We start from the raw sequence: 17073 nt of genomic DNA, 5'->3' as shown, positions 1-17073 counted from the left end.
GCGCCCGGCTCAGTCAGATCTCAGTGGCCCAACCTCTGTACTGGTTCCACGAAAATATCCAGATCTGTCCTCCCTAGGCCAGATCCTTGGCTATCCGCACGTGCCTACTGTTAGTTTCTTAAACTCATTTCTAAACACTTTAGAAAGTGTTACTTTCTTCTGCTGACAGAACCCAGACGGCAGGGGAGGGTTGGTGTTTTCCCTCATTTGAGTCACTCCACCTCGCACCTTGTCATCTAGACATAGAGGGTGACTTCAGGACAGCCTTGTGGCTGTAGGGCCTGGTTACGTTTGGAAGTGACTGGGCAGAAATGGACAAACAAAACCCAGGAAAGGTTTGTGAGGAGAGAAAAAAAAACTTTCTGATTCAAGGCTTCCTCTCTCAGTATGACGTAAGCACATATCTAGTTATAGGATTTTTTTTCTTTTTCTTTCTTTTTTTTATTGCGAAAACATTTTTTTTTTTTTTAAACTAGACTTAGCTTGGCAAAGCCAGTGTCTCCCTGGCCAGTTGAAATGAGGCTCTTTGGCAGCCCTGTTTGCTTAGGGAGCCTCTGTAGAATCTTTACTCATGGAGAAGCAAAAAAACAAAAACCTGTCAACAGCCAAGTTCTAGGTCTTGGGTGAGAATTGCAATTCCTTTGACCTCAGCTGAGAAAACTGTATGTGGATGCCATAGAAAGCAAAAATATGGAGCCCCCTAGCACTCGGCTTGCGGTGTTTCCTGTCTATTTATATGCAATGAAAGACAGGCAGGCATGCTGGGGGGAGGGGCTTATGGCTGCACCAAGTTGAAGACCAAGTGGGCTAACCTGATTCAGATACTGCAGTTGGCTACCTGCTAGCAGACACAGGAGGATGCCTCCTTCTGTACACGCCCTAATTTTGAAAGTAAATGACCTATGAAAGGAACCTTGCAGATGGCCCACAGACGTGGAATCTGTGCTTTCACTGAGCGGCAGAGAGATGCAAGGTAAAATGTGCTAACTTAGTATGAATACCAGAAGTCAGCTTGGTGGTTTCATGAGGCTTTATTTTCGTCAAAAGTTGGAGATCCTAAAAAGAGATGTATTGGAAAGAGCAAATAAATGTCCAGTGAGCTTAACGACCCAACTGAACTAGGCCTGCTCACGAGTCAGTAGATGTGAAGGGTATTAACACTAGAACAAAACTGGTGTGGCCTCGGCCCTGATGCCCCTCCTCACACCATGCTGGAAGAGACCCAAGCTCTGCAAGCGTGCCCGGCAAGCCCTGAGCTGCGCACCCAGCCTCCTCTCTCACCCAGTAGAGGATAGCGCTAGAGAAAGGTGCCTTGTCAAGGGCCACACAGCTGTGTAGGGCTGGAGTTGCACTAGTAAACTATTCCGCACTGCCACGGACGGCTGGGTGTCGGTCCGTAGCCTCTTGCCAGTGCCAGTGGCTGCTAAGAGGGCTAGGTGGGGAAAGTCACTTAAGGCCAAGCCGTAGGACCTGAGCTCAGTCCCGGGAACCCACGCGGTAGGAGGCTGACTCCCGAAGGTTGTTCTCTGACCTCCATACCTATGTTCTGTGCATGTGTGTGCACACTCCCCCTTCACCTCCCCCACACACGACATGGGGAAAATGCACACAAGATGCAGCTTTTTTTTTGGGGGGGGGTTGGGTTTGGGTTTGTTGAGACAGGGTTTCTCTGTGTAGCCCTGGCTGTCCTGGAACTCACTCTGTAGACCACTTTGACCTTAGACTCAGAGATCTGCCTGCCTCTGACCCCTGAGTGCTGGGATTGCTGGCACAGTCCTGCTGGAAAGTTCGGCTTTTAAAAAATACCTCAATAACGTTGTGTTTTCCTGTCTTTTCATGTAGGCGAGGTGAATGGATAATGAAAATGTGGTGCTTAAATACAAAGACATTTTACAAATAAAATGATGTCTCCAGGAACAGGGATCGGAGTATTGTTCCCTCGTTTACTTTCTGTCCTTAGAGAAGCAAGAAGCTGGACGCCTCTGTCTTTTTCCTTTTTTAAAGATTTATTTATGCATTTTATGTATGTGAGCGCTCTTGTCTTTTCACACACCAGAAGAGGAAATCAGATCCCATTATAGAGGGTTGTGAGCCACCGTGTGGTTGCTGGGAATTGAACTCAGGACCTCTAGAAGAGCCGCCAGTGCTCTTAACCTCTGATCCATCTCTTTAACTCAGCCTCTGTCTTCTCTGAGGGGACAGTAACTGTGTTAGTTATTAGTTGAAGTGCCCTTGGTAACCCTAGAACTACCACAGAACAACAACGAAACTCCAGAACCTCTAAATTCTAAAAGAGGTGTGTATCTTTTATGTAGTGGTCAGCTGTTAATCATGTTAACCCTGACCTTTTCAGATTTTAAGTATGTCATAAATATCACTTACTAAGATTTAATTATAGGGTAAATTTCTGTTGAAAGTGTTTCCCCTCTTAATGGTCCCTTTCTGGTTTCCTAAAATCTGTCTATTCCCTCACTCCTAAGTAGATGAATATATATAAAAATTGGGGGATGGAGACGTGGCCTTGTGAGTGAGGCCAGCCTGGTCTACGTGGTGAGTTCCAGGCTAGTCAGGCTATACAGTGAGACCCTGTCTCAAAAACATATAGACTGGCTAGAGAGCTGGCTCAGTGGCTAAGAGCACCGACTGACTGCTCCTCTGGAGGACCCAGGTTCAATTCCCAGTACCCACATAGCCACTCACAACTGTCTGTGACTCCAGGGCCAGGAGCTTTATCCTACCAGGCATGCAAGTGGTACAGACAAAATACTCATCCACCTAACATAAAGCAAATCTTTAAGCTGAGCATGGTGGCATGTGCCTGTAATCCCAGCACTTGGGAGGATCTCTGTGAGTTCTAGGCCAGCTGGTCTACAAATCAAGCTCCAGGACAGCCCAAAACCGTAGCCCAAAACCATAGCCCACGTAGCCCAGGCTGGCTTCCCTCACAGCTCCAGTTCCATCCATTCACCTGCAAATTGCATGGTTTTATCTATAAAATTTCTTTGTATCGAAGCACCACGTTTTCCAGTATCCATTCACCTGTTGACGAACGTCTAGGCTGATTCTGTTTCCTGCCTGTTGTGAGGAGGGCAGCAGTGATAACGAATGAGCGGGCGTCTCTGTAGTACGCTGCAGAGTCCTTTGGGAATATGTTCAGGAATGATACGACTAAATCATACGGAAGCTGTATTTCAGGTTTTTTTCTTTTTTTGAGGAAGCCCCCCGCTCTGATTTTCATAAAGTTGACCAGTTAACACTCTAAGAGGGGTGGTTCTCAAAGAGAGCCAGCGAAGTGCACCGACAGACACATGTAATCCCCAACACTTGGAAAGCTGACACAAGAGGATCACACATTCCAAGAGCAACTTACGGGGATCAGGGGCAGGGGTGTGACTCAGTAGTCGTGTGCTTGCCTCCCACACTGATGCTCAATCTCGTCAAGAACAGTACCAGGAGAGTGTGTAGATGGCTCTAATACAGAGCAGGGACTAAGCTAAGGCTTTGCTGGTTGGGGTCATGTGACGACCCATGTGTCAGTCCCCCCACCCCCCCAAGATATAGATTGGCTCTAAAAAGCTGCAGTTTACTTCTGTTCTGTGTGAAAACCAAAGTGGACATTCCATTGTTGGGACAGTCTTCGCTGGTCATTTGGGGACCTGGGCTGCTTTCTGTCTTGGAACTCTGTCTTTGGCTCTAAAGGCTGTTGTGTTAGTCGGTTAGGTAGGTAAGCAACTCATAAAGAGGAAACTCACAGCTTCGGGTCGTTGTTGGCCGTGTTGCTCTGGCGCCTGTGGTGAGACAGACGATGGTGGGAGCGAGGACGCTGCATGCTCCGTGGCTGAAAAGTTAAGGGAAGACTCAGGTCTCCACATCCCCTTCAAGGGTGCAGCTGCAGCGACTGACCCCAGTTTCCTTCTAGACTGCCCCGGGGAAAGGTTCGGTCACCTCCCGGGAGTGTCACAGGCTGGGGACTCATGGACCGTGCTCTAAGCAACAGCAGCTCTTCTGCTTGTCTGCATCGAAGAAGGGATGAGCTTGGGGGACTGCCTGTTGGATGCCCCGGAGGATACAGGATCATTTCTTCTGCCATCTCGCCAGATCTCGGTGATACAGGGACATCTTAGCCAAGGAGAAACAGTCACAACATGTGCCAGCTGGGTAACCCGTGCTCTCCACCCCTGTTCTGTGCAGGAAGCGACATCCTAAGAGAATGAAGTGATTTCTTGGATAAATACGTGCAAATCCCAGAGCAGAAGTTATCCTCTCTTGGGTTAGCTGTAAGGTCTGGCTTTGGTTTGTTTGTTTTGTTTTTGAGTTAAAGTGGGAAGCAAAGAAAGCCCTGAATGAGTGAAGTCCAGAGCGAATGAAGGCCGTTGGCGTGGACACAGCCATGTCAAGGAGCCAGTGCTTCCGCTGCGGCTGGAGGGCTCTGAGTGGCATCGGTGGCAAAGCCTTCCTCTGGTCCTGGTGCTGATGTTGGCAGTGTGAGCAGGGCAGAAAATGTCCGCTGTAGATTTCTCCCCTAGTCGGTCCCTGGGGCCGTTCTGGATGTGGCATTTGCGTGTGTGCACGACACATACAGACGAGTGAGAGGACAAATCTGTGGAGTTGGGTCTCTCCTTCCATCTCCACGTGGGTTCCAGGATGGAACATTAGGTGCCAGACTTGAGTGGCAAGCACCTTTACTCACCAGCTGTCTGGCTTGCCCAATATTTGTTCATTTTAACGAGCAACTTTTCAGTGACTCGTTGTAAATGATACATGGGCTCTATGCTGTGTTTTTTTTTTTTTTGTTTGTTTGTTTTTTTCCCATGGATGGTGACTCTTTCCAATCAATGGCAGAGATAAAATGTGCTTTAGCCCCCGCAAGGTGACCTTTAATAAGGTGGGCTCTGTCCAAGGCCCATGTGTGGGTGGACACAGTTGTTTCTCCCTCCCCATCCTGTTTGCTCTTTCTTTGCAGTGCTGGGGTAGAAACGGAGCCCTTGCAAATGCTGGGTAATAGCTGTACCACTGAGTCATATACCAGTCTTGTGTCCTATTTCACTTGAGTGGTGACCAAGGATAAGCAGTCTAAAATCTGAGCCTGCACGGGTAGATAATACAAGCCTGTCCTGGGGGTCGCTTCTCAGCGCTGCCGTGTCATTCTCCTGTTTTCCTCTCACGTGACCCCTGTGTTCTCCTTCTACCCCTTTTGTTTTACCATGTTTCCAGAGTTTCTGACCCCTCTGCTGGGAGCCCAGCCCCCGGCCTTTCCTCCATCAGTCATTATCACCATTAAATCATCACCATGTTTCCCAAATACAGATCTGGTGGTGTCTGGAACAGCTAAGCCACAGAACAAGGCCTCGACTTTTTGGTGTGTCCCCATTTTTCTCTGGATTTTGGCACTGTTCCCCATTTAGTTTGCTACCTATTACTGTGATAACTCCAAAGGACTGGAGAAATGGTTCAGTGATTTAGAGCACTTGTAGGCTCCTGTAGAGGACCTGAGTTTGAGTCTCGGAACAAAAACCATCTATAACTAACACAGACACACACACACAGGTACACAGACACATAGGCACATAGGTACAGACACACAGAGACACACTCATAGATACTCTCACACATACACTGACACACAGTGAGAATCACACATAGACACACAGGCACAAACACCAAAAGACACACAAACTCACACATACACACCCAAACACCAACATACACACAAATAGACACAGACTCACAAAGACAGACACACAGACATACCGACACAAACACCCAGATAAACACCGGCAAACACACACAGACATACATACACAGAAACACACACCAAAGTACACACAGAACAGACAGTCACACATAGACACACAGAGATGCATATACACTAGAGAGTCATTTAGAGGAAAGAATAACTTCTTTCAGAAACCGCATATCTGTGCTATACAGTCAGGAGTGTGGATTTGGTAAAGTGACCACTGTAGCTATAAAACATATAATAACACACAGTACATAGTATATGTATACCGAAGCTCCCCCAGAGAACAGAGTGGCAAACTCAAAAGCCTTGCGAGCCTGTATTCAAGTGAAACCTCTATTCAAGCTGCAAGAAACATGAGGTACACAGGCATTGATGGCTTATGCTTTTAATTCCATCCAGCACTCGGGAGGCAGAGGCACATCTGAGTTCCAGGCCAGCCTGGTCTATGGAGCTAGTTCCAGGACAGCCAAGGCTCCACAAAGAAAACAAAAGAAAAGAAAGAGAGAAAAAAACAAAAGAGAGAGACAGAGATAGAGAGACAGAGATACAGAGGAGCTATGATGAAAGCAGTGGGGACTAGAGAAATGAGATGCTGAGCCTTCCTGGCTATAAAGGTATTCATGTTCCAAAAGTTTTAAATCATGTGGTAATCAAAGACATCTGGCCATCTGTCGATTAGAGGGTTTGTTTGTTTGTTTGTTTGTTTTTGAGACAGGGTCTCATGTAGTTCAGGTTGACCTCAAACTCACTCTGCAGCTGAGGTTGGTATTGAACTCCTGATTCTTTTGTGTCTCCACCTCCCAAGTGATGTGATTAAAGGTATGTGCTATTGGGGTATTGTGTACGCCTGTCTCCTCTTTTTTAAATAGCATGGGTTCTTGTGTGTGTGTGTGTGTGTGTGTGTGTGGTTTGTGGGGGTGTTGTATATGTTGTGGTGTGTGTGTGTGTGTGTGAGAGTGTGTTGTGTGGCATAGCATGGCATGAGCATGGAGGTCAGAACACAACATGTGAGAGTGTGTTCTCTCCACAACATGGGTCCTGAGGATCAGGTCATCAGGCTGCGCACCAGACGCCGCCTTTACCTGCAGAGCCTTCCCACTGGTCCTTCTTCAAGATCTTTTAAGCTATGCTCCAGTTTGCAAAATGGACAGTGCCTTGAGCTGGTCACACAGGATGCACCTTTGTTGCAGGGAGCTGGCACAGACAGGTTATCAGCTGCCCTGTGGGGGGACCCCCGCCGAGCTGCACCGCACACCCCTTCCCTCCCTGTAAGCTCAGATGCAGCTCATACCCCAGAGCCCCACAGCCAAAATAGGTTACTTCACAAGACAGGAGCATCAGCACCTTTCCCACAGCCCTCCAGGCTTCGGCTTCCGTGTTCCTAAGAATAATTTTCTAAGTCATGCTCGCTTAGGGACCATCCATCTTTAAATGATTGTAATTCATCATTTAAATGGATGGAAATTCTTTATCTTCTGCACAGAATGAAACTTGCGTGGACTTTTGCCTGGCGACGGGGAGAGAATGGTGCTTCCCCACATAAGAGGAGTCACCTGGGACCTGCCTCTTCTGGCAGTCCTGCATGCGGGGTCTCAGAGGGGGATGGATGTCCCGGAGTCCGGTGACCCTATTGGCTTTGTGTGATTTAGTCTCTCACAGTGTCCGAGCAATTGGGAGTAGTGGGACAGTTATTTTGCCGTGGCACTGAAAGCTGGTGGTCTGGGATTCTGTATTCCTGGAAACGTGGAGATCTGAACTCTGGGTCCACGCCCGGCACTGCGACTAGGCTCCTCTCCTTCCTACCTCACAACCCCCCCCCCCCCCCCCCCGGAACCCCCACCCCCTTCCCCCCCTCCCCCCCCCCCCCGCCCCCCCCCTGCGCCCCTCCCCCCCCCCCCCCCCCCCCCCCCCCCCCCTCACAGGGAATACCAAACACATTTCTAGCTTAACATCTCTCCCAAGTGCCAGCATTTAAATCTCCTCCCTTCTCTCCACCCCCTCTCCCTCCCCACCCCTAAGACATCACTTCTTGAGACACAGACGAGTGTTCCAGGAGCTGCTGCAAACGGTGGTGGGGCTGGAAAACCTTCCTCCCACCCCACCACAGACTTGTCTCCACCAACTGTCTAGGAAGTGGATCACACAAAGGAATGTGCCTTGAGGCTAAGAGGATTCGCTGAGCAAAGCGGGAAGGGAGGATGGGGGGCAGGGCAGCAGCAGAGACCCTTGGGAGAAATAATTAAGGCTGGCAGGGAAAGGCTGTGTTAATTGAGCTGAACAGCAGAGGAGCATCTGGGGATTCCTTCAAGAGACTGGGATTGTCTGATAAAGTCTTCCTTGCATTATTGCCTTAGTCTTCGGTCACTTTTTTTTTTTTTTAAGTCCTTTAAAGAAGAAAGGTAGTTATGAAAACAGTTATGCCAGAGGCTGGCTGCTGGACTAAATAGTGACCGCTGGCAGAAAATAAAGTAAAAGTGACACAGAGAGTAGCTTGGCCGGAGCCTGGTTTCCCCCACCGTGAAGCTGCATTGACCTCTGGTGCGGAAACCGCTGGTTCACGCTTAGGATGCTGGGGGCTGTGCGCCGATTTGCTCTAGGTCTGCCGCACCCTCCAGTCATTATGACAGAGGCCTGTCTGTAAATTAATAGACATTTGTTTAATGCTTCCTTTTGAGCTTGAATATTCTTTTTGTAAGGGAGAAAGGGGTTTTTGTATGCCCTGTGAGACTGAAAACATACACAGAGATCTTCCCATCCATGCTAATCGGATCTCTTCTCATTTTTGAGCCTTTTTTGTTGTGTCATGTACCACCCAGGAACACAGGCAATGGCAAAGAGCCGAGACTCTTTGTGACTTTACCCATTACCCAGGCTGAGCCACCTAGAAACTCCAAGTCTCTTCCTCATAGTGGTCCCCTCTGCCCTCCACGTGGTTTTGGCGATAATCAGCTTCTTGCTTTTCTGTATGGTTTATACCTGTGTCCTCTGTCACTTGCTTTTCAACGTTAGGTTGGGCGGGGGGCTGGAGAGATGGCTCAGAGGTTAAGAGCACTGGCTGCTCTCCCAGAGGACCTGGGTTCAGTTCCTAGCACCCACATGGATGCTCACAGCTGTCTGTAACTCCTGTTCCAGGGGATCCAACATCCTCACATAGACATACATGCAGTCAAACGCCAATGCACATTAAGAAAAAAAATTATGTTGGTAAGACTTCTGTGTGGTGGCATGTAGCTGTGACTTGTTCATTTTCACTCCTGCACACTTCTTCATTGCGACTACAGATCACAGCTGGTCTGTCCATCCCACCGTAGGTGGCAGGAGGCAGACACAGGGCTGCTAGCCCATTTCCGAACTTATTTTATTTTATTTCTTACTTATCTGTTTGTTTGTTTATCCTTGGCTGAGGGGAATGCATGCTAAGTCTTGGAGATCAAATTCAGGCTCGGTGGCAGTCACTGAACTAGAACTGCTATCGACATGACATACTTCCTGGTGAATCAATCGCTACGGGGGGGGGTGCAGAGCTTCATCATCATGAACACATTTTTAAATGGTGACAGCTTTGTTTCAGTAGAACCTGTGCAGTTCGTTCATCTAACGTATGCAGTCCGATGGTATTTAATGTAATCAGAGATGTGTGCAGCCCCAACCATCAATAATGCTTCAATGTGAGTTAGGGTGTTCCTTTCTGAATAGAAGAAGCCGGCGGGCATTTTTGCGCTCGAGCTGTGGCTCGGCTTCCTGGTGCTGAATGTCTCTGTGCCCTGAGAGGTCTCCAACACCCTCGGGTGATTGGCTTAAGACAGCAGCAAGTAGAAATTTGTCATTAACATACAAATGTGTTACTTTGAAAGCTTGGTGTTATCTGTCACTGAGGATGGCTGCCTGAGCGTGGCTCTCTGGTTTTCTGGCTCTCTGGTTTTCGTGGACTGACTTTGCAAAGATGTCCTTTGACCTCCAGCACATGTGCCCACGCCTCACGTAAATAAATAAGTGTGAAAAAATGCTTAAGTAAAAAAAAGAATTGCGTTAAAAACAACAATAACAGATTGCTAGGAACAAATCTGTGTCTGGGTGGAGCTTGGCAATTTGAGATTTTGTGTTTTCCCAATGGGTTCCTAAGTGATGCCAATACTAAATCAGAGCAGGCCACACTTTGAGAACCCTAGAGTTTGCAAAATTAGAGACTTTAATAAAGAAGCCATGAAGCAATCTAGAGAACAGAGGTCACTTAGCCAGCTTTTTGATCTCTCAGAGTACAATAATAGAAATGGAGAGTGGGAAACAAGCTTTAAAAAAAAAAAAAGTATATTATTTATTTTATGTGCATTGGTGTTTTGCCTGTGTGTGTATCTGGGTAAGGGCGCCAGATCTCCTGGGACTAGAGTTACAGGCAGTTGTGAGCTGCCATGTGGGTGCTAGGGAACGGAAACCTGGTCCTCTGGAGGAGCAGCTAGAGCTCTTAAGCACTGAGCCATCTCTCCAGCCCCAGGAAACACAGTCAAAGGCTTCGACGGTTGACTTGCTAGGGAACCAGGACAGCAAGTTTTCCGGTGTGTATCCAGGATCCAGGCGGGGGTGAAAGGACCCCTTCCCCCTTCAGGCGTTTTACGCTTCATTCCTCGCCGTGGCTTGGCTTTATGGTGAGAAGGATGGCACCCTGTAGCAGGAGGAGTGGTGGCTTTTGAACGCTCCATGGAGATGGGGCGTTGGGCCCTGGAAGTACACCCTAACTCTAGGAAGCAAGAGCCATCCTTCCAAAGCTCTTGCCCTCCGACCAGAGCAAGTCATCCCAGGGTGACTGTGGGTTTGCACAGGAGAGCTGTTGGGGCCTTTGCATTTGCCCTTTATGCTTCCATGGCAGGGAGGTGTGGAATTTGCAGCCCCTGTGAGGTCTCGCCCTAGACAGCTTATCAGCCTCTGGCCCGGGCAGTCAAACAGTGATGTTAGCAGACACTCGCTGCTTGTCTCTGAAACACTGGGCTCTCCGACACCCAGTATGGCCTTGGTTAGGCTTGGGACCTGCAGAAAGACACCCAGTATGGCCTTGGTTAGGCTTGGGACCTGCAGAAAGATTTCCTAGGAGAGGGTGTGAGATGGGAAACCTGGGGTGAGGAGGTTCAGGGAAATAGGTGCCACCCATCGGGGAAAACCTGTGTTATTTGGTCAGGGCACTGGTTAGGAATGGGGAGTTTGCCCGTCTGTGGTAGTTTGGCCAGGGCAGTCAGAGGAGAAGGCTGAATGGTCCCCAAGAAGGACTGGGAGGAGAAGATGGGGATGTTTGGACAAGGAGGCTCTTTGAAGTTTTTCTCTTGTGTATCCTCTGTATCCCCGACCCAGACCCTCCCCTCAATAAAGCCATTAGCTTCTGGAGCCAGCCCTATCTTCCCTATCTTGCCTTCACAGACCTCCTGTCTTGAGGTGGAGGATTTATGGGGGTAGGTGGGAGGGGCAGGGACATCCCTCAGAAGAGGCAGTGAAGTTGGTTAGGAAAGGTGGAGTTGTTAGTGGCCCAGGCTAAAGGCCGGGTCATTTCCGAGCTGGCTCTACATGACAAAAGCTGAGGACCACATCTCTCTTTGATCCGCCCCTTGAGGGCCCCACACACCTGCCGGCTGGTGCCCAGCCCCAGCTGAGACCTACGGCAGGAAAACCAAAAGGGGCGGGGAGCAGGGCTTGTCCAACTCTGAATCCTGCTCCAGCCACCTTTCTCTCTTAGCAGCCCCAGGTCAAACGTATTTCCTAGACCAGCGGTCTAAAAAGCATCTGCCGCCCCCTCCCGGAGAGTCTAGAGAACCAGAAGCTCAGGATCAGCGTGGTGAGCTGGTGTGGGACTGTCCGAGGCTTGTGTGTGTGTGTGTGTGCGCGCGCATCTGTTGGAAATGAGGAGAACCTAGGAACAGGTGGGTGTTTGGTCAGTTGTTCTAGGATGCCAAAGGTATATTTTCCAAATGCCCAAGGTTTCCAAAGCAAAATAACCAAGGCAAAGGCGGGAACACCCGTGCAACAAGGAAGGGGACAGGACCTTCAGGAAGATTTGAAGGAAGTGGCCCATTGCCGGTGTCGTCCAAATGCTGCATTCCATGTGGCCCTTCAAAGGCCAAAGTGTTGGGGGAAGAGACTGGCCACCAAAGCCTGCTCCTGCCAGGCTAGGCAGGAGCCTCGGAAGTAAAAAGGCACTGATGCCCTCCCCGCTATTACTCCTGAAGAGTAAACAAGGGTCTACGATTGGAAGACTTGAGAGCAGGAAGAGTACGGCCTCCTGTTTGAGTGTAGTCATATCCAACTCTGTAGGTGTTTAATCCTTAACCGCTACGAAGAGGATAGAGGATTAAAGCTCTGGACTGGAGTGGGTGGTTTTAACAGGGGAGGGGGGCCATCCCTTTTGTCTCCATCCGCTTGTCCTCTGCTCTAGAAGGGCAGAGCACACCCTTCTCGACATGGTCTGTTTTCGTTTGCTATTCTGGCTTCACAGCTTACTGTTACCTTCAGAATCTGGTCCTGAGTAGGAGCCCCCCAGTGTAACTCAAGGAAGAAGAGGTTAGAAAGGGCTGAGTTTTCGCTGGGTGGGCGAACTGGCCTTTCAGTTGTTCATCCCCACCCACCCTCCCAGCTCATCCTTTGAGTTTTCCACCACTGAACTTACCCCCCCACCCCCACCCCCCGTTTTTCTTCTCTGTGACATTTGCATGCTGACTCTCCTTTGCTTCCCTCTCCAGGGAGCTCCGCTTTGGAAGATGTTGGTCCCAGGGCACTGGGATGGGTTGAGGCCAACCATGCCCAGCCTGACGCTGCTTTTCACAGCAGCTCTGCTCTCCAGCTGGGCCCAGCTCCTGACTGACGCCAACTCCTGGTGGTGAGTGAGGGGGCTGAGGTCTAGCCCAGACCTTGAGGCTTCTTGAGTAATCAAGCTGTGAATCAGGGCCCCATGGGAGTGATCACACCTTCCTCTGAGGAATACCAGAGGCCTCTTCCATCCCAGGAAATTCTACCAGGGCCCATTTTCTCCTCCAAGCTCCCAGAGAAGAGGGTGTCATGAGAAGAATATAGGCTGTGTTCCTGTAATATTTCCCCCCTTAGATCTTGTATAAAACCCTTCCTGAACGTCCCTCCACCCTGTGAATTGTTACAAGTAGCTTTAATTGTTGTTTACAAAAAAATTATTAAGAGCATGAATTATGTCATGAATGAGACCCTTAAGTTCATTCTTAGCAAAACACACACACTATTCAGGCTGAGGCAGACAGACCCCTTGAGCCCAGTAGTTTCAAGGTCATTCTATAGAACACAGCGAGATCTCCATCACGTTTGCATTTGTAGCATATGCATGTATGTATAATGTGAGGTTACTATCTCTTTGTGTGTGTGTGTCTTTTTCCTGGTAGAAACAGATGGAGTAAAAATTCCTAGTTGATCAGTCTGAAGGCCAAAGAGGGCTTTGTAGAAAGAACCAAGTGGCCTCCTTTGTGTTTTCAAGGCCACTGTGTTTTGCCAAATAGACATGGAGGTTGCACAGCCTGTGCCCGGCTTTTGCGCTTATTCAGATGGCAAATCTGTAAGTCCCTCATCTAATTCAGCACCTCATTTGTTATATGTGCCAGCTGATGAGCAAAAGTAGCTCCCAAGCTGATCGGCAGAGGCCTGGGATATACAGAGAGGCAAGGCGAGATAATGCTTATGGTACATGGTCGTGTGTATGAAGCCGATTCTGTCTTAAAGGCACGAGGAGATTTGCCTTAAAAGGATAGCTAACCTTCCACCAAGCCCCCTGCACTTGGCTAAACTCATTATTCTTACTCTTTCAACATGGTCTGGCCCATTGGTGGTTGACTTTTTCTGTTCTCTCACTGCCTTGCCCAGCCTCCTCTGCCCATCCTCATCCTTCAGACAGTTCAGATTTTTTTTTTTTCTGTCGTGTTGTGTTTTGTTGTGTTGTCTTTTCGAGACAGGCTCTCACTATGCAGCTCTGGCAGTCCCGGAGCTTAGTCTGTAGACCAGGCTGTCCTGGAACTCACAGAGATCCACCTGCCTCTGCCTCCCACACGTGTGAACCGCCACACCCTACGCTTAGCCCAGAGCCTGGTCTGTGGAGAACACCGCACAGGGGCCGTCGAGTGAAAGGCGTGGAGCTGCGGCTGGGTGCATTCACCGCTGTGTCTCTCGTCTGCCATCGTAGGTCGCTAGCTCTGAACCCGGTGCAGAGACCCGAGATGTTCATCATCGGCGCTCAGCCTGTGTGCAGCCAGCTTCCCGGGCTTTCCCCAGGCCAGAGAAAGCTGTGCCAGCTGTATCAAGAGCACATGTCCTACATCGGGGAGGGAGCCAAGATGGGCATCCGGGAGTGCCAGCACCAGTTCCGGCAGAGGCGATGGAACTGCAGCACAGTGGACAACACTTCCGTCTTCGGCAGAGTCATGCAGATAGGTAAGAGGCCACTTGGGCTCAGCTAGGCCGCAGGACCTGTGTCTCCATGCCTGGGGGTAGCTTTCCTTCCCTTGACTGGAGCATTGACAGCTTGAAGGGAAGCCTCACTGCATTCTTTCTAAGCCCGGAAGCATGCTGTGAGGAGGGAGAGCCCCAAACGGTATCATAGCAGTAAGAGCATCACTCTGCGGTCCTCTACCCCAGACTTACCCTGGCCCAGGCTGTCGCTGACTCACTCTGGGAGGGAACGGAACCTCTGAGTAAGGAGGGTGTGGGTTAGAGACCCGCCTGCCTGCCGTGACTGCCTTTGTCTAGAAGGGCCTTTTGTGAAAAGTCTTTCCAGAGTCTCGGGGGAGAAAAGTCCCAAATTGTATGCTCGACATTTAAGATAAATTCCGCTTGAGCCCTTGAGCAAGAGGTGAAAACTCGGTGTCAGGTTTGGTGATAGCTGTCATTAGCCGGGCCCAGATCCTGGCCATGCCTTCTCCTTTGAAAAGGGATGTATACGAAAGCGGTGGGAGAGGAAGGTGAGAGGACCACTGCTGGGGATCCCTCCCCTCCCCTGTCCCACAGCTGGTGAGATCACGGCTGTCCTATTGTCCAGACGGAGGTGTGAGTTGAGTCTAATTGTCTCAGGCCCTTTTGAAATGCAATTCTCCCCTGCCTGGCAAGAAATTGAGACACCAGGCCCTAATTCTGCTGCGTCTTATCTGCAAGGGCCATAAAAGGGAGGTGTTGGTAGTCTTGTCTCCGCATTCTCCTTGGACAGCTCCCCAGCATTTTACCGCATTCTGGAGTTAGCTGCAGGGGCTTTCCCAAAGTAGGTTTCCATCGGGGCGGTGGTTGCGGTCAGGGTAGAGATTTGGAAGTATTCTATTAGGAAGGACCCCCCCACCCCCACCCACCCACCCACGCACATGCTTACTCCAGACATCTTTTCCCAGACTCAAACTGAAAAGTGAAAACAAGGTTCTTTGAACTTTACCGCTGCCTTTGGGATCCCCTCTGGCTATTTGGAAGGAATCGGCCTGTGTTCCAGGATGGCCCAAGAGGCAGTTTTCCCAGAAAGCTGACTCAGGTTATGGTGGGATTTACACACTGGCTTGACTCTTAGCACTCATCCCTCTCCTTGGCAGAGTGCCTGTCCCTCCTGAGATGGTGAGACTAGTCCAGGTGGGGAATGTCATCCCCCTTGTCCTGTCTCCCTTCATTCAAGGAGTGGCAGACACTCAAGGAGAGGCCAGTGAGATGGCTCTGTCTGAGGGCCTGCTTTGATCTCCAGCACCCACATAAAGGCTTGAGGACCTAAATTTAAATTCACAGAGAAAGATGGGTGCAGTGAAGCATGTTTGTAATCCCAGTGACATAGAGGGAGAGACAGGTAGATCCTCGGGGCCTGATGGCAGCCAGCCCTGCCACGTCTGTGAGTCCCAGGTCCTTGTCTCAGAAAAGAAGGTGGGTATCGAAGCAGATGCTGAGACTCACAGCCAAACTTTGGGCAGAGTACAGGGGGAATCTTATGGAAGAAAGGGAAGATAGAAAGACCTGGAGGGGACAGGAGCTCCACAAGGAGACCAACAGAGCCAAAAAATCTGGGCCCAGGGGGCCTGCAGAGACTGATGCTTCAACCAAGAACAATGCATGGAGAACAATGCATGGGCTCATATGTAGCCCATGGGTGGCTCAGTCTCCACCATGTCAGAGAAAGAGCAGGGACTTTCTCTGACATGAACTCAGTGGCTGGCTCTTTGATCTCCTTCCCCTGAGGGAGAACAGCCTTGCCAGGCCACAGAGGAAGACAATGCAGCCAGTCCTGATGAGACCTGATAGACTAGGGGCAGAGGGAAGGGGAGGAGGACCTCCCCTATCAGTGGACTAGGGGAGGGGCATAGGGGGAAAAGAGGGAGGAGGGTGAGCCGGGAGGAGCCGGCTACAAAGTGAATAAATTATAATAAATAATAAATAAATAAATCTTTAAAAAAGGAAAACAAGGTGGTTAGCTCCAGAGGAAGAACACACGGGTGTGAGGCAGTGTGATGGGGACTGTCTTGGGAGAATTCGGACACAAGACCATCAACACCTTCTTTTTTACTGTCCTGGCAATAAGACCCGGTAGAATAGGGCCTGGTTTCTCAAGGTCGTCTGAATTCTGACTCAGGAATGCACACGGACCCGCACACATTGCACCCACCTACGCTTGCACATGGACGTGTGGGTCAGGAGTAGACACTGCTGAGGCTGATTGCATCGTAGGGCTGCTTGTGCAGGGCCCGGCCTACCTTACAAAGGAGGCAGATCTTGCTTGGTCCACTTCAGTCACCAACAGGAACATTTTAGTCTTCCTGATTTTCCCCACTCCTAGTTTTGTTGTTGTTGTTTTTTAAACGGAGTCCCTCTACAGAGTCTTGGATGTAGACCAGGTTGGGCTCGAACTCACAGAGATCTGCCTGCCTCAGACTCCCTAGTGCCGGGATTAAAGGCATGCGTCACCATGCCCCAGCTCCCACTCCTTTTTTGTAGTGTCCCTGAAGGTTCTTCGTGTCTGAGAAACCAGTCAGTCCCCTTGTGCTCTGGGTAGCTCCTTCTAGGATCCAGCTGTCACAAGGCTCTGGTCTTCCTGAAGCTGCAGCAAAAGTCATCACCAGGGGGCAGCAAAAACGGCTCAGAAGAGCAGCCTAGCTCCGAAAACCTCTGCCCAGGGAGCTTGAGAGTGAGGACAGTCTGTTTCCTGGGAGCAGGGTCTCTCCAGTCGCTCTGCGGCTGTGGCTTGCTAGCCTTCTGCCATTGAGATGGTTTGGTTTTACTTTCATCTGTGACTGTTTCACATCCAGATACCCTCCACCCATTCAACACACACATACACACACACACACACACACACACACACACACACACACACACACACA

At 49.9% G+C, this 17073-nt stretch overlaps 1 protein-coding gene across 1 annotated transcript in view; it reads left to right on the top strand.

Moving 5' to 3' along the window:
* Nucleotides 1-17073, top strand: part of Wnt5b (Wnt family member 5B) — a 40147-nt gene that overhangs the window by 13178 nt on the left and 9896 nt on the right. The window contains exons 2-3 of the mRNA XM_055604212.1: nt 12463-12599; nt 13920-14167. Of these exons, the coding sequence (XP_055460187.1) occupies nt 12481-12599; nt 13920-14167 (367 nt within the window). The 5' untranslated portion in view covers nt 12463-12480. The remainder of the gene's footprint in view (nt 1-12462; nt 12600-13919; nt 14168-17073) is intronic.

This window comes from Psammomys obesus, unplaced genomic scaffold, assembly GCF_907164565.1.
Source record: "Psammomys obesus unplaced genomic scaffold, mPsaObe1.curated_primary_1811, whole genome shotgun sequence".
Classification (NCBI taxonomy): domain Eukaryota; kingdom Metazoa; phylum Chordata; class Mammalia; order Rodentia; family Muridae; genus Psammomys; species Psammomys obesus.
The sequence above is the reverse complement of the archived record's forward strand: the minus strand, read 5'-3'. Positions and strand labels throughout refer to the sequence as shown.